We start from the raw sequence: 20,422 nt of genomic DNA on the forward strand, positions 1-20,422 counted from the left end.
GCTGAGAGGACAGTAAAAGACCACTGCTCGGAGTGAGACATCCAGACATAGGTGAGAGTTCCCACAAAAGAACACGACCTAAAACCCTTAAGGTGACAAGGCTTCAGTCGTTCTAGGATATGATTGGTGAATGGAGCTGGAGATTACGCTGTTCTCTGGAGAATGATTTAGCTCCTGCCAGACTTACCATGTAACAAAGCTGAATAGGGAAAATGGCAATATCCTCGCTGCTTCAACACCTTTTCACGGCCTGATATTGCCAACTTCGCCGTGCGAAAATGTTCAATGCTGCTGATAAGGCAGTGAAAAACCAAACAGGGTTCCAAAAAATAAACACAGACACAAGAACGGAAAGAACCTGCTTCGTCCTGACAACGGTGACTGTCTAAAGGCTTTCCACGGGATCTGTCGCTGCTTCAAACAAGCTCAACAAAAGTATTGCCTTCACCGAGTGTTAGGACAACCACCACGGATAACAGTTTGTGGAAGCTGCGAAGGGTAGTGCTCATCGGAATCATCGGTATGATCAACTCAAACCCTTACAATTTGTTTTCCCCAGGCCAGACTTGCTAGCATGACTTTTTCACCAGACAACGGCGCCATGCATTCCGGTACCATTCATCGTGAGAGGTATCTGGGACATAAGCTTTACATCGTCTCCCAGACAGAGATTCACCTACAGACAGATGCGATAGGAGAAGTATTGATTTTGGTGGAACGACCGAATCGAGGATGAGTGGTGCTATGTTTTCATTCAGCTACTGTCGGCTCGAGGTCCAAGGTCTCAGCAGTGTTCCCATTTGGAGGTGATAAAGAAAGACTGCTCCAACATCAAGGGGCATGCGCAGAGAAGAAAGGTGGGGATATTTATAGGGAGGCCAAACGCTTTGAGCATGATTACACAGTTTAGCTGGCAAACGGTCTCAATAATACCGGTTAGGCTTGCGGTTAATAATCGGGGCAACATCAAAATCACATCCACACCCTGGTCACCCAATCTCACGGGAGAGATGTATTTTTGGAACACAGATGCATCTACACGGTTGCAAATAACGCAAGTTCGGAATAAACGGACCTGTCAGCACATGAAAATTATGAGGAATGCTACAATTCCTAGATTGACAATCTCAATACACTCTACTTCTCTAGGTCGATTTCTATGTAAGGAGGATTCAAGTATCAGGATGCCTGTGGCGTCCGCTGAGTACTCAACTGTCACACTAGAGCCAAGCGAGGCATCCATCATTCTCAGCACCATCACAACTGTGACGACGAACTTTTGTCACATTTGATCCGTGCAGAAATTCGCCGATTTGCTCCTCCTATCGCATTTCTGGAACTCCGATGGAGTCCGTGATTCATGATCCCGTGTCTGATAGGCTAACCTCACTGATTGGAAAGGCTAGGGCAATTTGGCCCGCTAAGTTGGGTGGAGGCCGAGGGCGCCACGGCGGGGACACGTTAGCGAATGTGAAAAAGGACGACGATTTGACTTGGTGCGTACCCCAGGTCCCATTGGTGCTTGTCAGCAGGATTGCCGGGCCACGGATGGATCGAGCATACCCAACATATGTATTCTCGGCGGACAAGGAAGGCGCTCTGGCTTTGGATCACGAAACGATAAAGCATTCTTCAATCCCGATACTGAATGCACTTTCTATAGCTCCAGCCAAAGCAAACGACCAGGACAAATACACCACAATTCGAACCGTCAACAAGGTCTCCATATGCAGTGCGCCGACTAGAGTGTCGCAAAAGGCAACATCGGACCATTCATCTTTGCTCGGCCGGCGAGATGCATGATTTGCCAGACAACTGCTTGGGCATCACTTTTTTTGTCCACTGACGAAAACCGGCTACTTGAATATTTTCCATTTCTGTCTCTCTCCTTCTTTCATTGCGAAAGGAGGCACAAATATGCTGCATAAAAGGTTAGTCCCAACGCTAGCATTCCATTCCTGTCCCATGTCAAAACCTGTCAAACGGGAGCCGTCGATAGAAAACGCCGGCAGAATTCCGCATGGTACATCCTGTTTGGTACTATAGTCATGCAGACTTCCTTGAAAATGCTGGGTTTCCATCCTTGGTATCTCCTGAGAGTTATTTTGTTGACAAAGAAATCTTGAAGCGGGCTGTGCCATTCTTGCGCCTTTCCATTTGGTTGAGGGTGAATTCCAAGTAATGATATTGGCAAGGGGACAGCCGCCACAAACGTGCACGTACGTGGGTGAGTTGTTGAAGATTGTGCTGGCAGCTCTCAGTGGATGTATCAATGGTTCTCAGCACAAATGGACTTCTGGTGGGCACCCAGGAAGTGCTTGGTCCTGATGGTTATCGGTATCGGTCCCACCATACTCTCAAGCCAGCCAAAGATCAACTGACGCGTCAGCATAGCCGCGGATGTGACGACCTCGTTCAAGATGTCGTCAAATTAGGAGATCTTGTCGTGTTCAGGAAAATAAAGCCCTCGGTCCTCAGCAGTATGTCTTATGGCCAATGAATCACCGTATCCCAATAATCATCAGCCGACAGTGAGCGGCAGCAAGCCAGACAATGGCACCAGCTCGAAGAGAATTTGACATGACCGGGTAGCAACATTCATAGCTGATCGTGGCTGGACATTCTCTACCAACGAGGATTCCCGGTGGCTTTGGGTTGACGTTTCATAAACTTGGGGCGATGGGTTTTTGGACACTGGCCCTCTCAGTCAGGCAGCTGTGCAGTGTCCAAGCACCTGTTCATCCCTCAAAACCTCCCCCTCCCCCTCTCTGATAGCTGTCCTACTCATTCTCGTTTTGCAGGCAGGAGCTATTGAGTTGATGGCCAAGGATGACACAAAAATTGGGCTCCAGGCCAACCTCTTTTCGTCTGACGCAAGTAATCAAACTGACGGTTTTTCGAATTTGAAACCAGCCGGTTTGAGTACTAGCACAGGAACCCCGGGGACATATCGTCTCAGCTGCCTGACATATCTGGCTGGCTCTTCAAGCACCGGGGCAGCAGTCCCTTGAAACCGTCCTTCATAGAGTCAATACGGATCCTTTCACCAAATTGTTCAACTTTCCCAAGCCTTATCGTTAATCAGTGATGTGCTGGTAGACACATCCACGGCCCTGTAACTAAATTTTCCACAAGTGAACGTGCCGCCGCCATGCAACAAAGTCAATCTCGTTCGAGATCTCATCGCTTTAGCAACATCACTCCTAGCGGGATGCATGACTGCTACCATAGGGGCTGATGGCAATGCTTGAGAACCCTCTCACACTTAGATACCAACAGGCACAGGTCGAAGTGGTTCAGTACATGTCTCGTTACATTAAGTGCCACGACGGTACGACCTCATCCCAGCTTGATTAGTTAGCCAGCTGAGCCGTGCCAGTATCGGGGCTTAGCCGAAGTTGAGCCGACCTGATTTGGTATAACTTGCACAAAGCGGCGACGGGATGGTCGGTCAGTTTTAGCGGCGAAATGGTTCGTGATGTTACGACCTGCTTCAACATCCGCCACTTGACTTACAGACTTTCCCATGCACACTGAATCAAGCTGAAACATGTACATCAGCACTTTCTTCGATCTTGGCAATAAGTCCGTGTAATGGAGAGTACGAATCGCTCAGAGAGTAATGCCCTGTTCTAGCACTCTCGCTTGTATATACGCCGGCGTTGCAACCCAGGCAGGTTACGCCTTTTGCTGTGGCCGTCATCGCCCTGTCAACGTCCTCTTGCGTAGCAATGGGAATGCCAGCGACATGATCACCACTGACAGGATTCGAGTTCTTGATTTCGACCAAGCATTCACTTTACCGGTGCAGCCACCTAAACATCTTTCTTTGAAGAGGATACATGTGTAGGTGATGAGATCAGTATCCGAATTTCCTCTTTCAATTCTGCCTTGCCGAAGCAGCAGACAAGCCACTTCCCAGAGTCGGCGATTGGAACCTCCAGAATCGACCTCTTCCGAATAATCTGAGTTGTACTCTATGGGACTCTTGCCGGACAAGGGGCATAGGGACTAATTTTGGAATCATTGATCCAACACATGAAGGAGGGCCCTTGCTATTAAGGTCCACTTCCCCATGGCCCAGCCCAAATCTATGGGTCCGAATGCCCGAAATGGAAGGTCACCACACTGCAGAGCGAAAACTGTTTTGCTTGGAGCCTAGTAATAACATAGATTTTACCGACATCGCCAATACCAGTCATCCCAGGTCACCAGCGTAATCTACACTTACGAATATGCGCGCATCCAGCATTAACGTCCTGCAGGTTGATCAGCTTCGGCTAAGTTCTAAGCCAGCCAATGTTCGCTTTCTACGCCCCCTTGTCTATTTGCCCGATAGTGCCTTGATATCCCAATCGTCCTAATTGACGTGAAAAACGATTTGGGAGAGGGCGAACTCGCCATAGGCGAGAAAAGCTTGAATTTGAATAACCCGAGAGAAGGTGCCGAGATGGCCGAGCTGTGTGGCGCGAGAAAATATCTTGACTGTCCTAGTCTAACCGGGGAAAAGGTGAATGAGGTATTCGAGGTGGCGGTGGTGGGTATTGTGTGATCCTATGACTGTGGATATATTTAACGCACAAGGCTCTCACCCAAATATTAATTCAATTTGACAGCTCATCCATAAACACATTCTGTCGGACGGGTGCGACTTGAGATGTACTGAATGCTCTGTCTTTCGTCAACTGGACAACGAGAGTCCCTATATACTTGTCAACCTCGTCGGCCCCCCCCCTTTCCATATCCTATCGCAGTACTCTTGGCATAACAACAACAGGTAGGTTCGTTCGTACGATTGGTTGTTCACTTGTCAGACCATTTACAAGTGCAAACCTCGTTCGACATATTCGTTCCGATCGAAATCAGGACAAAGAAGGCTTGAAATCTCGTTAGAAGTTTCCCGAAGGTCATATGCGCCGTCTACCTCTCCTCATATGCTCATCAATAGAGGATGAATGAAGCGAGAAGGACTGTGGTTCTTGAAACAGCTTACTATCGGCGAAATAACACTAAGGTCTATACCTAGAAGTTGAAGTGCAAAATGGAACAAGGGACGACACCTGACTTAGGAACACCCAGGCAGACCCTAGTAGTCAAAATTGTCTTGGAATTTGTACAAGCCGCTACGCTCATGACGATGGTATCCAAGGCTATCACTCGTCCAGCCATTCGGCGAGCTTGTAAAGAATGCGCATTGTGTCAAAGGGTCAAAATCGTCCAACCACGTATCTTGTATATTACCTGAGACTGCAGCGTAAATGAGTGCTGGCGGTAGATAGTTGCCATCCATGCAAATTGCGGCCAGTAACGAGATCCATTCACGATTGCCATCCTGCCCAGATCTTGTCAATCGGCCACTCCGAAAAGCTTCTTTAAACACAATTCTCTTTACCTTTTGAAGGCTGCCGAGTAAAAAGCCTTTTTCATCCATATTCTATGTGTTGCAAGGCTGTACGTTGTAGAATCGGATTTTCTCGAAAATCTGCTAATGATTAGCAAGGTAACTAATACATAATAAGGCCACAAGCCAGCTCAAAGTAGCGTTGGATATTCGCATGAGATTCGGCCCTTTTATGGTTTAAATCCATGCCAGTAAGGCAGGTAGATAACAACTCTTTTTCGTGGCGTTTTACGAATCTTGAAACCCAGTTTTTCGAACACTCAGATTTGGCCATTTCTTCCGCAAAGTTGCGGACCATTGCCGGTGTTGGGGGTATACCACGCTCAGCAAGCTTATTGGTATAATCAACAAGCTCGATTTCTTGTGCTATAATCGCGATTCTTCGTTCCCAAGCTGTTTTGAGAGCGTGACTAGGCCTTGACATGGGCCGGGTCGGGTCGGGTCGGGTCAAGACAATTTTTCAATTTACCCACGCACTCAAAAAATTATTTTGAAATGAACTTGATATTCACGTGTAAATGAGGGATCTCTCTTCATATTACGAATTTATTACTTAGAAATATCAAAATACACGAAACTGACAGGTACGCGTAAAGTGGAAAACCCGCCAAGGACCCGGCCCATGTCAAGGCCCAAGTGTGACGCCTCGGTGACGACGTGATAGCGTACTGCGATCAACGCCATACTTTTTTAGCTATCGCATTGTAATTGGGATATTTCTGGCATCTCGCTTCAGCAATCGTGTCGTCAATTGGTGCCATATTGAGTGAGATATTCAAATTTGAAATTCGGTGTGCGATCGGTGAAAGGGCGTGCATGCGGTGGGCCCGTGCACGCAGTGTGGATCCACGTTACCTATGATCGAACATGTGTTTTACCACTCAACCATTTGATGCAGTTTTTGGCACATGGCTTGGCGTTATCGCGTAACTATTTTCCGGGATCACATGCTATCCCCTGTGGGGGGCCCTCCCAACTCACCCATCGGATCCAGTCTATGGACCACTCAACCCCCAACGGATTAACCATTTTCCGGGATCACGTGCCCACCGGGGGGCCGCCCTCCCAACTCGATATGATCTAATATGGATTGGATCCGATAGTCCCCTATGGGCTTAGCCCGTACAGGGGTGTATGAATATCGTATCGTATCGTATCGTATTGGATCCGATGAAATCCCCCTCTCGTCGCCCATCGGATCCAGTCCATGGACTACCCAACCTTCAACGGATTAACCATTTTCCGAGATCACGTGCTACCCGGGCCCATGTGTGTCGGGGAGCACCCTACTCGATAGATATCGATATCCTCGATATCGAGATGATCCACGCATCGGATCCAGTCTGTGGACCACCTAGAGAAGCTCTACTAATCACACTCGAGACGGCTCGTAACAGAACGTGAACGGACAAGCCTTGACGTCGAGATAGTCCACTGATTGGATCCGATGGGCCGTGGTATTTCATCGGATCCAGTGGATAGCTGGAAATCTTGTCTCCTAGGATTTTATGTCAGTTAACTGACTGAACTTTCAATCAGGCCGCGAATTTCATCAGTCCAGTCAATCAGGCAAGCAACTCGACATCAGTCAATCAGGCAGGCTGGCGATTATGTCGGTTAATTGACTGTTGGCCACGCAGTCGACAATGTTCGGAATGGAGCAAGCCTCGTCCATAGCTACACTTCCTCAAAGCCGCCCGAAGGTCAAGCTGGAACCATGAAACTATGACAGAGCTGATCTAGTACTTCGCGCTGGGGACCTCGCGTCCCTCCGAATTTCAACTCTTCTCGAAGCTTTCAAGATGCGCCGGTCAATGTCCACTAGCGGTGGCAATAAGAATCGCGGCAAAGGCCGCGATTCTTGCCTTGGGTGCTGTAGCCATACCATTATGTGAGATCCGACTCTTTTTCTCCGGGCCGGGGAGACTGTCTCTTACTCAGAGTGAACAAGCTGTCGCATTGCTGATTGAAGCCTCATATTCGGTACTCAAGTCCTAGTCCGTAGCAATGCTGTCCGTCTGCCCGATCATCGGATCTTACTGGGCGCCCCGGACACCATCTTCTCACCGCAAAATCCTAACGTTACCTAGATTGTACTGTATGACACAAATGAGGTAAGAGTCTCAACAGCGAGATTTCAAAGACCTAGCAAAGAGGCCAGTGATACAGTAATTAGATTGCACACCGCCATGGTCTAGCTGTCTTCTTCATCCAAGTCATTGCCAAGCATCGAACACCACATATGGGCTGTGGCTGGCGCCAAACCTCTGCTGGGCACCAAGCGGCCTCCGTTTATTAAACCTTCAAACTTGCAGCTGGAACCGACGACCATCCCCATTACGTTACAGAAGAATCGGGTTATTGAATTCCCTAATGCCCTGGCCGTGCTAGCTGCTGGCGGTGTCGTCACAACCTGCCCGTGGCAGGCCAGTGCTTCGAAGCTTCTCTTCCGCATCAAGACGCTGAAACCGAAAGCAGTCAGCAGCTCTCCAAAAAAAAGGTTCCCGCTTGTTCTATCGGCTCGAGAAGCTGAGTGACACTGGTATTTAATCATTTTACAAAACGTTGTGATAGTCTCGTCGTTTTGCAGAGCAACCACAAGGGATGCCGTTATCTATGGAGACCCCCCCCCCCCCCACCCCAAAAAGCAGTATGCTCCTAGTTGCGGAGTCCATACATAACAGTTCCGTGTTCGACCCCGTCGGCATAGATCACTATCCGATACGAGGACATTTTTGGTAGTAAAATTCGACAACGGCCATCGAAGGAATTCAATGAGAATCTAGACGAGAACAAATTCCTCAACACGATGCCGTTCCAGTTTGTCCACGCCGGCGATCGCATAGCGGAAAAGCGGGGAGGCCTCCGCCCTGGTTCCTCTGCCCCCTCCGTGTTTGAAAACCCCAACGGCCAAAATCGCCGGACCAAGGAAAGAAAATGTTCCCTTCCCGGCGTCTCGCAATACGAAGGGCAGGGATGCGCCATTCAAGTGCACCAGGATATCGCCGTGGTTAACCAAATCTGACACAAACGCGTAGTGGTACCTTTCACTTTTCGGCCTGGATCGCAACTCGGGCACGTGGGTGCCGTCTAATGGCATAATAACGCTTGATTTGCAGTCCATTGCCTTCCATAAATACGCACATTGTGTTTGTAGGCGCGCCAGGGCTTGCGCTAGTTGACCTTCTGAGTCTCGGTTGTCAGCCTCCGGGAACCAGCTTTCTTCGGCTGATAAACAGCTTTCAAGCATCGGGGAAGCAAGTCCAATGACCTCCCTGGGATAGTCCTCGGACCAAGGGAAACAAGTGGCCTTCTGGGAATCAGGGGCACCGATCGTTCCTATCCGTCGGCCATGTAGGGGAAGGACGTTGTGTTGATCGAAATCCAGTGTGGTTTTTCTCAATTCTTCGACAAAGTCCCGCCCCCAGTAGGCCATTTGTTCAGGAACAAGGTAACGAGGGACATCGACTCGCAAATCAATCGTCCAAGAGGGCAGGTCTTTGCCACTGGCGCCTCTGTTTTCGAAGATCGACAGACATTTTAGATTATTACTTCCATTGACCGTATGCTTTATAAAGTCTTGGAATACCAATGACATTGGCTTTGTGTAGTCGATCGGCGGTAACCCCTTGGTGGCGTCCCACTGCTCGACGTCCATTTTCGCATTTGCCTCCTGGTTTGTCAGCGCAGTTACAATGCCCAAGACTGCGAAGATCTTGTCTTGAGGTAGTGTGGATTGGTATATGGCGCTTCTCATAATGGTATAGAACCAGATGGAGTTGGCTTCCCGTGTCTGATGCATTTGTTGCGATTCGTAATCGCTGCGGAAGTAGCTATAGCAGAGTAGGGCTCGAGACGCTGGGTCAGGGTCGTGGATAAATCGACTCGGAGATGTAGCATATTCGGGTAGAAGCTGGTCTAGGACGTTCGAGAGCCTAGGAAAGGAAAACACGTGCTTTCCGCAGACAATATCCATCTCTTGGGCGGCAAAGAATTCTTGCCTGATCCAAGTACGCCGAAAGAACGCTCTTGAAGTGACCATTCGCATTGCGGCCTCGCGGGCCAGGGCCAAGTTATGGTCGTAATGGTCATGATGGTATCGTTTGTTGTTCGGCGGGGAGCTAAGAGAGTACACATGCTGATCAACCTGGTCGTATTCGTCGGTTCGGCTGACTAGGTGAAAGAGGATTTCCTCCTCTGGAGATGGTGTTCCGAGCCATGCCACGACTCTCATCGCCTTTTGAAAGATGACAAACATCATCTCGACCTGCTTCGATTTCTCGTGGAGATTCCTTTGGTTTATGCAACAGGCATCTGTCCACAGATATCGGATCTTGTCTTTTCTGCGAATGTGACGGAGGGCTTCATACATTGTGTCGGAAACAGGGAGGCGCAAGCCATTACAGGCGATGGATTTGGTGAGTGCTGGATAGCCCCATGAGTAGGAGAGTGCCTCGTATTGTACAATGGTAGACTCTTGCACCAACCCCACGCCAGGGAAAGGTATGAGATCCGCTGTCAAAAGATCGCATGTGAGATCGGATTGGAAGTCGGCTGAAGGAGCAATCCTTAGTAGACGTATTTGCCATGGCGCAATTGGCCGATAAAGCTGCTCGAGAACTTCTGACGGTACGTCACGATAGGGCTGGTCCACAGCCACAGTATCTATCCATTGCGAAGGAGAGTCGATATTAGAGAATTCTCCCATTATCCAGTGTCAGTTTGTCGAATTCTTCGTCTCAGACTGCCTGGGATTCAATTCGGTGGTGATGAACTTGAAATGCACTGAAACTTGGTGTTGGGCGGGAAACAGATTATGCGCTTAAATAATCCAGCTGATAATAACAAAACCTCCTTTGCCTCTTGAATGAATCAATTTAGGAATTGAACCCCAGGTCCCCTTTTGCGGAGCCTCCTCACTTCATCGACGTATTCGTGTTCATTGTGGATCTTTCGCATATGTAAAATTATGATGCTCTATCTCATCTGTGAGCAAGGGGGTATTGGCAAGAGGGTAATTCGCTCACTGTTCTCCCCCTTTGGGGAAAGGGGTCGATACCGCCTTGGGCTCGCCCTTTCTCACCCCCGGCTCGCGCGAGCTGGAATCACCCGTAACGTACCCGTCGTGGGGGCCGAAATCTCATAGCACCTTGGCGCGGATGGTGCCGACGCCGAGCCTGCAAACCCCAGTACACCTCTATTTCGACGGTGATGATTGGTCAAGAGGGAGATGCAATCCACATCCAAAGCAGCGTTTGCCAGACTTGTCGCTTTTGATCTGCCTTCATCGAGCACGCTGGTGAGAAGTAACCCGACTCCTTGTCTGGTCGGCTAACCACTTACGCTAACACTAAGCCGATTCTGCCGACCTTGCCGTATTGAGCGGAACACCTCGCTGCTTTCACCAGTTGCGAGCTTTGCACGTCGCAAGATTTCCCAACATCGTCGCCTTGCCCCTCTCTTCCGTCGACGTTCGACCAAAGTCTTTATTCATGCAATCACTACTCGATGGAGAGAACTACCTAGAACCGACCTCCTATATCTGTGAACCTTTGCTCTTGTCGGCGCTCTTCCACTCTGCACCGGCTTCCTCAGTGCTCCGACGACCGCGCTTATGACCATTATACGTTATGCCACATACCAGATGGACATGAAGCATTGCAGTTCTGCTGTTGATCGTCCTGTACAACTCGATCCACTACATGATGGACCTGATCTCACGCTCAGGAGATTCTACCCGCTGCTGACCAGGGCGGCCTCGTCAATCTCTACAAGAAGATCTGCGGTTGCGATGGGCGTGGACTCGGCTGAGAATTTCCCGGCTTTGAAGAAGGATGGGACAGTTCCCACTCCTGTTCTGCACTGAGCGCTCATCTATCAAATTCACATCGAGTCAAATACAAGTTTCGACCGATTGTGCGGCTGTGCTGGCTTCCGCAACACAGTACCCTGAGTCGCACGAATTGCCTGATCTTCGATGTGGTCCAACAGATCGAAATTTCCTCTAGGGGCTACGGACCCAATTTTCCTCTAATGCCTATGGCTCTCGTCCGGAAATCAGGGGCCATCTACTGGGCCAGTCTTGCTGGCGTTCTTTTGCCGTCGCTAACTGGGGGCGACGGAGGACTTCACTTGTTTTCACCGGATGGTCACGATGCTTCCCACATGTCTGTGATTCGGTTTATATGGTCCACTCAGAGACCTCTCGCACGATTCTTGTCCGGCCGAATGCCAACATGCTGTGCGATACCGAATATTGAACCTGTTTGGACATCACCAACTTTTACGACCTAGCCACAATCATGGTATCATGTCGCCTCGCTGATATTCCAGATTGTTTGTTTTGGCTGGACAAGTTGCACTTCTTCTCGCTCGACCGATGGGAATATCTTCGAGGAAGTTTTCGTCCATGAGCTCTATGAGATTGATGACAGCGAGCGGGGTTATAAAGATTCCGCAGGAGTTTCCGATTTGTCTCCCACCGACGCAATTTGCTTAGGATTAGCCTTAATCCTACCATCCTTGACCGGAAAGGCCTCGCAGGGGAACCCTCCCCATGAGCAGTTGCAACCGCAGCCATGGCTGAAAGGGACTATGGTGCCTCAACCAAGGTCGAGCGCCCAACCCGCAAGGCGGTCACTGATAGAAAGCAGTCGCACAGCTAGACCTTCTCTCATGAAGACACTCTCCGCGAGTCATATGTGTGCACAAATACCTCTGCAAGCCAAGATGGGGCAATCAAGACCTGGCAACAAGGATTCGAGGACTTCAATCTTCAGACCGCTCAGGGCCGGTCCAAATGCAATGCCGCTGCCTCTATGCCTCATAGCTATGGAGATCAAGCAGCTTCCATAGTCGTCGTGCGACACATTGCCGCCCAACATTTCGAATTGCCAGAGTACCGACGGGCTTCCAGGAATGACAATGGGACAGACGCAAGGTGGTAGTCCCCTACCATAGACCCTATATCGTCAAGGTGGACCACGGCACCACGGAAACAGTCCCCTAGCATCGCTACACCTACACCGAAGCGCGCGGCTACACAATCTTTGTCGAGAACCTCGGATCACCCTGCCGAAGGGCTGGGGATACATTATCCAGAGCTCGATCAATCGACGAATGGTAGCTGCCAAGACATCACCTCATTCTTATCAGTGTAGTGTCAAGCACCCAATTAGGCGTCCAATTAGGCACCCCATCAGGCGCTCTGCAAACGATTCCTTCCTTGATGCGGGAATGCGATCATAGTCTGTCTCGCTTACGCTCCCTACAGACGTTACAGGATAGAAAGGATATCGAGCGCCCATTGAGTAAGGCTTGATAGGCCTTCACATTTCAACATCATACCGGGGCTAACCGGAGTTGGGAGACGGCTTTCATCGCCTCCGCCTCACCCGGGAGACGACTCCTGACATATCTATCGTGTGCTTGCGAACGCAGTCTTAGATCGACCTCAGATTCTCCAGACCACAAGTGCGGGGCCGTCAGGCCGGCCATCCAAGACCACACAAGAAGAGCGACCATTGTCTGCTTCTAGTACTTAAATGTCGACCGTGAAGGGTTTTCCTCTGCTCTACAGCGTGCTAAAGCACCTTTCCCATTAGTCATATCTTCGTTCGCCAGGCCAGGGTACGCCTTAAACAAAGCAAGAATCATGTCCCTCACAATCTACCATCTCCACTGGGGCCAATCCGACCGAATCGTCTGGCTCTGCGAAGAACTCGCGGAACTGATCCCCAACTTCACATACAGCCTCGTCATCTTCCCCCGTGGCTTACCAGATTCCGAGGGCAAGAAAAATCTCTTCTCCCTCCACCCTTCCGGCACCGCGCCCACGATGGTTGACGAAAGCACCACTCCACCCATCATCATGACCGAATCACAAGCCATCCTGGAGTACATCATCAACGTCCATGGGCAAGGGCACTTCCAAATCACTCCTTCTGCCGGCCCACACACTTACTCGCAATATCTCTACTGGCTGTGCTTCGCCAACGGCTCATTCCAAGCCTTCCTCTCCGCCAACCTCCTAGGCGAGTCCCTTATCAACCAGCCCGGCGCGAGCATCGACCCTTCCCAGAACTGGGCGTACTTACACTACAGTGCCCGCACGCCCAATCATCTGAATCAGTACAACAACCGGCTTGCCGAATCGAAGTATTTGGCCGGAGAAGAATTCTCGGCCGCGGACATGATGAGCATTTATGCGTTTACCCTGTATAGGGCAGTCCATTCCATTGACTTGACGGACTACCCGCACATCCTGCGCTGGTTGGGCGATGTGACGAGCCGGCCGGCGTACAGGCGTGCTCTGGAGAAGTGTGAGGATGGGCTACCGCCGTTGATACAGGCGAAGGTTCCAAAGGTCCCGCTCCCAGTGCTAATGAGCGTGGAGAGCTGGAAGGTGGTGCCGGAGTGGAGTGGAAAGGCTTAAGCTAGGGATTCTCAATCACTCCACAGACACTGCGACGGGAATTTCACCACTATTCTCTTAGGCGCCTCTTTGGAAATGTTGAATGTGCTAAACAATCCCCAAAACCCGGGAAACCGAACTCACATATACTTGCTAACATGTGTATTTCCTAATTCTAGCTGGCAAGAGTGAGAATGTCGTACCACGGCGATTCATTATCGACACCATATGAAAGATCTCGTCAAATGGAAGGCCCCGGAGAAGAGAATTTTTGTCCGAAGATCATTTGGCTGTGTCTGAGAAGCGAAGACACCAATTCCCCAAGGGCTTCATCGCACATATAGAGGGGAAGTTACTGCACCATAATAATCTGGGGTAATGGAGCAGTACATTTTTGGGGAAGTGGGGCAAGCAGTCTAGCAACGGAAACAAATCCCCACCTAGGGAAATCAAGCTGTTACACCCAGTCAAGTGCTCAGTTCTTATCCCAATATTACTATTCTAGATATGGCGAGTGGCCCGTTTGTCTGGTCCTAGTGTCGCTGATCAAGTTCTGACCAGTATCAAAAAGTGGTCTCATTCTTGATTTGATACCCCCTCATTGAGGGGCAACGGTGGAGATGCTTTCTCTGTTCCCATACTTCATGATGTCTATAAGGGAACCGAAACCGTAATACGACATCGTTCAAACATTGGCTGCAGCTTTCTCAGGCCCGTCATCAGTCCCCTTCTTAGAAAGAACCATTTGCTCGAATCTCACTCAAGCACTTTCTCCATTGTAGGATATCACCTCCCTGCCCTCTCCAGGATTTAAAAATGTCACTGCCAGCTCTTGTCAACGCCCAAGATGACAAGGAAGAGTCAGTAGATCATGTCGAGCTACACCAAACCTCCGACGAGACTGGGAACTCTAAGGTGGACTACCGTTTCTATGCTGTTGAGAAAAAGAGATTGAGTAGGAAAATCGATCTCAGACTGATTCCAATATTGTCACTCATCTATTCGTTCTCGGTCATCGATCGCATCAATATTGGTCAGGTGAGCGACCAGTCCGAAGTTGTTGCCAGGAATTATTTCTCATACCACGACAATCCAGGCCAAAGTCGTTGGTATGACTGAGGATTTGAGTATGACCAGCGCTTCGGCCTACTCTATCTGCCTGCTCGTATTTTTCCCCGCGTATATGTTGTAAGTCAAGCCGCATATCACCGGGATTTTGTCCTAAGGTTTTCAGGGCCGAGCTTCCAGGCAACATGGCCTTAGTCAAGTTTGGCGTCGCCAACGCACTGGCCTTCATCATGCTAGGCCTTGGTGTTAGCACGATTGCCCAGGGTCATGTTCAGCACTGGTCCATTCTTGCAGTCTGCAGAGTGTTAGTTGGTGCATTCGAGGCCACCGTCTTTCCTGCAATGATCTACCTTGTGTCAAGCTGGTATGTGCGCTATGAAGCACATAGGAAGCTAGCCTGGATGTACAGCATCGGGATTATATCAAGTGCATTTGCTGGTGTCCTTGCTTACGCTCTAGCTCTCTTGGATGGAAAATCTGGATGGAGAGGCTGGCGGTGGATTTTCACAGTATGCTGACTCTGCACTACAACGTGTTAGTCAACGGACTCACGTTTTACATCAGGTTGAAGGATCAATTACGGCTGCATTTGCTGTCCCTACCTGGCTCTTAGTTGTCGATTTTCCAGATCGAGCAAAGTTCCTTTCACCAAGACAAAGACAGATCAAGATGGAAGAATTGACTTCTGACCGAGGCGATTCCGTAACCTATCAAATCACTTGGGAAAACATTAAAGATCTCAAAGGTAACGCAATCAGGCCATCATTGAGTAGCATATGCTGAAAAATGCTGCAGATTGGACCATCTGGCTTGTCACGTTCATGTACATGTGTAATGTCACCATGGTTTATGGTTTGGCATTTTTTGTCCCAACAATTTTGACCGTAAGCAGTTTGCATCCATTGTCTTAAGATAACTGCCTAGACAGTACTACAGAGTATGGGGTATACGGGCCTTCAAGCCAATCTACATAGTGCTCCGCCATACGCTGTTGCCGCTGGAGTACTATGGGTAGGCTCCTATATCGCCGACAAAACGAAGCGCCGGTTGCCACTCATTATCGTGCAAACTTGTCTCGCAATTCTCGGATTAGCTTGTGAGTGCTCCGTCTGCACCTTTCCAGACTCATTGGCTCATATATTCAAGTGATGTCCCAAAACGAAATATCGGCAAAAGCTAGGTATGCGGGGATCTGTTTTGCGATTGCAGGCGCCCAAGCCAACAATTCAGCAATCCTGATATTTGGCCAAAATAACATCGTTGGTTCATCGAAATCGTCTGTTGCAACAGTGCTCAATATTGCTGGGGGCACCATTGGAGGTTTATTGGGCAGCACTATCTATCTGCAACGGGAAGCACCAGATTACATTACAGGATTGAGCGTGACAATGGCCCTGGCAGCTTGCTTGGTACTCTCTTGCGCTGCAGTTTGGCCCGTCCTGGCAAAATATAATTCCGCCGCTGATAGGGGTGAAGTTGTATTTCATGATTTGCCTGCGTGGCGCTGGACGCTTTGATCTCAGTAGAACCAAACTCGGGGCTGACAAGAAATTATTGACATCGGAAGCGGTTTTCACTTATCCTTTGATTATATTGGCAAATGTGGCACGGTAAAAAGTGGCTACCAAAACGACCAAAGTCTTGGGATAAGGACGGAAATCGGGAAGGGCGGCATATCCAGTCTAACGGGCGAAATTTCCAGCTCGTTACTTGCTGAATAGCCCCATCGTCCCATTCAAAGAATAAAATAATGTTGAGGAGTAGATTTCAATAACTTGAGTTCCAACGTCGCTACTTGTCACGTTGATGATAGATTCTTCTGGAATTGTTCATATGAATGTACAAGACTAATTATACCAAATCGGCGCCACAATAGGACTAGAATTTGAAGGGATATGTAAGGCCAGATACGGCGTCATCGCCGAGGCCCTTCTGACGTACGTCGCTTTAAGAGACGGAACGTTGTTTTTTTGTGTTGCATAGATTAAGCGCTTGTGTGCCATTCATCGAGACACCATTCATCATCATCACTTCTCTGATTGCGCAACAATCCAGCAATAAATAACACCGTGTGATTTGATCCAACAATAGGCGGTATGTCAAACTTTTCCCTCTTATCTGTTCTTCTAGCTCTTGAGGAGAGTCCCGGGTGCAGCGATGTATTCCAGTAATGGCCATGAAGACCAATAGATGCTCGTATTTGGTTCCTTGAATTGACTTGGAACACCTACACGGCTTGATTGTCATTGCAGCGGTGGCAGAACGCTCCGCTCGGATTTCCGCTTCTCCATGCAGGTTTGCCCATGCTAGAAGCAGCATGCGTTTGGCGATCAGTTTTCCCAGTATCAGGAAGTCGCTGGTTATCAGCCACGGGCTTGCACGAGTCGCATCTGCCGGTCTCGGAAGGGACTTCCAGCTTGATGTAGTCGGGTGCTACCCTATGGACGTAACTAGGGTGCAAGACAAGGTGGTGGGAGAGTTTGGGACATGGCATATAAATGGTTGCTGTTGCCTAAACTCGGCTCGATGACGTTGGGCGGCAGTCACCGTAGCCGACCGTTTGTCGTGATGTCCAGGTGCGCGGAGGAGACGGGGTTGATGGAATATTAGAGAGCATCGTGGGACAGTGGAACGCTTATATCCTTGCTCATCAGAACGTCAAGATGAAAGTGCTCGCAAAATCTACAATACCACGACAGCCAGCCGCCCAACGCCATCACGCTGCCACCACAGACGTTGCACTCAAGGCTCTTGACAGGAGGCATTTGCTGCCTACGATCCACAAGCCCCGCAATCCTGCTGCTTGGGAGAGAGCCGTCACATGTAGTTGCTCTAGAGAGCCGCGGACCGGAATCGAGCAGTCTCAAAGACAGCAAACTGCCGCTAGGCGACGCCGGCCAAAGATCATACGTACATATCTTGCTGCCTCTGGGATCCAGGCGACTGGACGTATGGTAGGGTTCAGGTGACCGATGCTGCATAAGCTGTATGGCAACACTCGAAGCGGCTTGAGCCATGCAGTCTACCTTGCGGATGATGCTGACGGTGTGATTGGAGGTCCTATTGGCTTCGAAACCTCAGAATCGGTGAATGGTGCGCTCTAGCTGACTGTCAACGAGACGCACATCCGTGTCAAGGAAAGATTTTCCCTCGCTTGACGAGATGCGATGCGGTGCGATTCTGAGATATAGAGGCGGTCGCGAAAGATAATAATTGTTGTGCTTTCTTGTGCTTCGAGTTCGTCATAATAGGGCGACAGATTGTTGGCGGGCCGGGACAACCCGTCCATCAGAGCACCTTTCCTCGAGGATGCTTTCTGGGCTTTTGTTGGCTCGGACTGGTACAATCTCATCCTAGCTGCGACATGAATACGAGGGGCTCTATTCCTTCATGGCCAGAGCTCTACCGCGACAAACAGAAGACATCAAGCAAGCAAACCCTCCTTAGGAACATGGTCATCTTGAGATTTTGATAATTCTGCCAAGGCGCGATTGCAATGGGTCACTGCCTGCGTTCGATAAATCAATTGACCGTCTTAGGCAAATGCGGTGACGCATGAAGTCGAACTGCTTGAATTTATGCCGAGACAGCGAGCAATGCATCCTTGGTTGCCGGATGGACGTGCATCAGCTGAGGCACAAAGATGGCCCGAAACTGGGGTGTAGATTCTGCTATCATGCATCGATTTCCCCGACCACCATCGCGGAAATGGTCAAAGATTTGTTCTCATCAGAAGTCTGGCGCAATTATCCATAGTAAGGTTCAAAGATCCATGTCCTTGGTGGCGGGTCACGAGCTGCACACCAAAAGCGTGGCTTGTGGCATGTGGAGACAACGATTTGCTGAATGTTGCTTTCTTAGGCGTCAGAGTGCCTCATGGTAGAATCGTAATGATATGAAGGCGTGGGAGCTAGGCAATGGTCTCAATGGCAGTGAGGCGGCTCATATAACGTTAACTAATCGCGCTTTGAGGAGGCTTGAAGGCAACATGCCCTTCGCGGGCGATTCGAAGGGTGTTGGCTAGCTGGTTTGGTACGTTTGTCTTGTGTCAAGGGGCCGTCCCCGTGACAGATACATTGTTACAGGCAGGAATCTGCATCGAGCTCTCTCGCAAGGCTGAGGTGACAACCGGAGTGATTGCTCCAACGCATAGTGCTGTTGGGATAGACAAGTAATGGGATGAAATGGTCAGAGCAGGTGGCCCGGTCCACTTTTGGGATGGATAAATTATTCCGCACGTGGAGGAGATTCAAGGATATTGGGCTTCCACCTTTATTGCAATCTGGTCGCGCAGTTGATCAGACGACAGATGACAGGGGCTTGAACAAACCCGAGAGAATGCGCCACGAGCTGGGACGGTCAGTTGGGTCGAACCGCGATTGGCAATGATCCAAGGCTGTCCATCCGTTCAGGGCACTCGCAAGCAAAATTGACAAAAGAGCCAAGGTTGCTTCCGAAGTTTCCATGTCCTCGACAGTGCCAAGTCCGAGCAATATTTAGAAATATTATCCGATTGGTGGAGAATACGACCCGAGAAAATCAGTCCATGCGGATGCCCCAGGCAACAGCCAAAAGGGAAAATGATAAAAGTTGGACTCTAATAATTGTTCTGTACCGGTCCACTGTCTTGCTCAAGCATCACTCATTTGCCGACGACGACGGCCATAATATTCGTTCGGCCTAATTTCGCTTTTGCAACAATATGACCAAAAGAGAATTTCATCGGCAGCGTCTGAATTGTGGCATCATCTTTTATCTTAGTCTCAATGCACTGCAAATTGTTGGGGCGTTGATCGTCATAGGCATCTTTGCCTCTGACATCTCTGATGGCTCAAGGCATTTAGGGAGATCGGTAAGGAGCATAAAGTTGCCTGAGAAGAGTTCTCGCACGTATAAGCTGACACAGACAAACAATAGATCTTCTCCATTGTCGCAGGTGTGCTTTCAGTGGTTATCGCCTTTGCTCTTATTGTGGAAACATTTCACACCGTGCCCAGCAGAGTGTGGCTGGTGTTGGTGTTCTTGTTCCACTGGTGCCTCATCAGCCTCTGGTCTGTTGCTGTTGGACTTTTAGGTGCGCTTTACTTTCACGGAGGACCTTCAAAGCTGAGGGCTGGCGCCGCCTTCAACTTGTTGAATCTGATCGTATGGGTTGTTGCTTCTATCCTTGGGTGCCAGGGATGTTTCCGACGGAAAGGAAAACTGCCCAAGACCAACGACGACGATGGCGTGGATCTACAATCCAAGCCTGGGGGAACATAAGCGATCATCTACCTCTTCAACCTTTGTTTTACTATCTTCAAAGGAAGTAGTACTAAGCCTGTCTCTTTGCTTGTACCAAGAGTGCAGAAGCACTGCCATGTAACTTGTCGATACTGTCCTCGGTGTTGGGTCCGCTATCGAGTACTCAAGGGCAGATCGTGGCGAGAACCAGGGCATTTCCATACAGAACCGAGTCATCGCCACCGCAGGCTTCTCAGCAAAATCGAGGAAGGCGGTGCCTTGGAGCTGGGACTCTTTTTGTCGTGCTGGGAGGTGAA

The 20,422-nt window shown here is 49.6% G+C and overlaps 4 protein-coding genes across 4 annotated transcripts; 3 read left to right on the forward strand and 1 right to left on the reverse strand.

Moving 5' to 3' along the window:
* Positions 1-8,183: 8,183 nt before the first annotated feature.
* Positions 8,184-10,109, reverse strand: Z518_03353 (uncharacterized protein; the record flags this gene model as incomplete). The annotated part of the gene is made up of 1 exon (XM_013420378.1): positions 8,184-10,109. One exon carries the CDS (start codon positions 10,107-10,109, stop codon positions 8,184-8,186), a length of 1,926 nt encoding a protein of 641 aa, XP_013275832.1.
* A 2,946-nt stretch (positions 10,110-13,055) lies between these two features.
* On the forward strand, positions 13,056-13,835 carry Z518_03354 (uncharacterized protein; the record flags this gene model as incomplete). Its single annotated transcript, XM_013420379.1, has 1 exon — positions 13,056-13,835. The coding sequence occupies one exon, from the start codon at positions 13,056-13,058 to the stop codon at positions 13,833-13,835; it is 780 nt and encodes a 259-aa protein (XP_013275833.1).
* Positions 13,836-14,630: 795 nt separating this feature from the next.
* On the forward strand, positions 14,631-16,399 carry Z518_03355 (uncharacterized protein; the record flags this gene model as incomplete). The annotated part of the gene is made up of 7 exons (XM_013420380.1): positions 14,631-14,852; positions 14,911-15,002; positions 15,049-15,391; positions 15,447-15,627; positions 15,678-15,766; positions 15,819-15,978; positions 16,029-16,399. 7 exons carry the CDS (start codon positions 14,631-14,633, stop codon positions 16,397-16,399), a joined length of 1,458 nt encoding a protein of 485 aa, XP_013275834.1.
* A 3,185-nt stretch (positions 16,400-19,584) lies between these two features.
* Positions 19,585-20,144, forward strand: Z518_03356 (uncharacterized protein; the record flags this gene model as incomplete). The annotated part of the gene is made up of 2 exons (XM_013420381.1): positions 19,585-19,734; positions 19,800-20,144. 2 exons carry the CDS (start codon positions 19,585-19,587, stop codon positions 20,142-20,144), a joined length of 495 nt encoding a protein of 164 aa, XP_013275835.1.
* Positions 20,145-20,422: the final 278 nt, after the last annotated feature.

The sequence above is a fragment of the Rhinocladiella mackenziei genome, assembly GCF_000835555.1.
Source record: "Rhinocladiella mackenziei CBS 650.93 unplaced genomic scaffold supercont1.2, whole genome shotgun sequence".
Taxonomy (NCBI): domain Eukaryota; kingdom Fungi; phylum Ascomycota; class Eurotiomycetes; order Chaetothyriales; family Herpotrichiellaceae; genus Rhinocladiella; species Rhinocladiella mackenziei.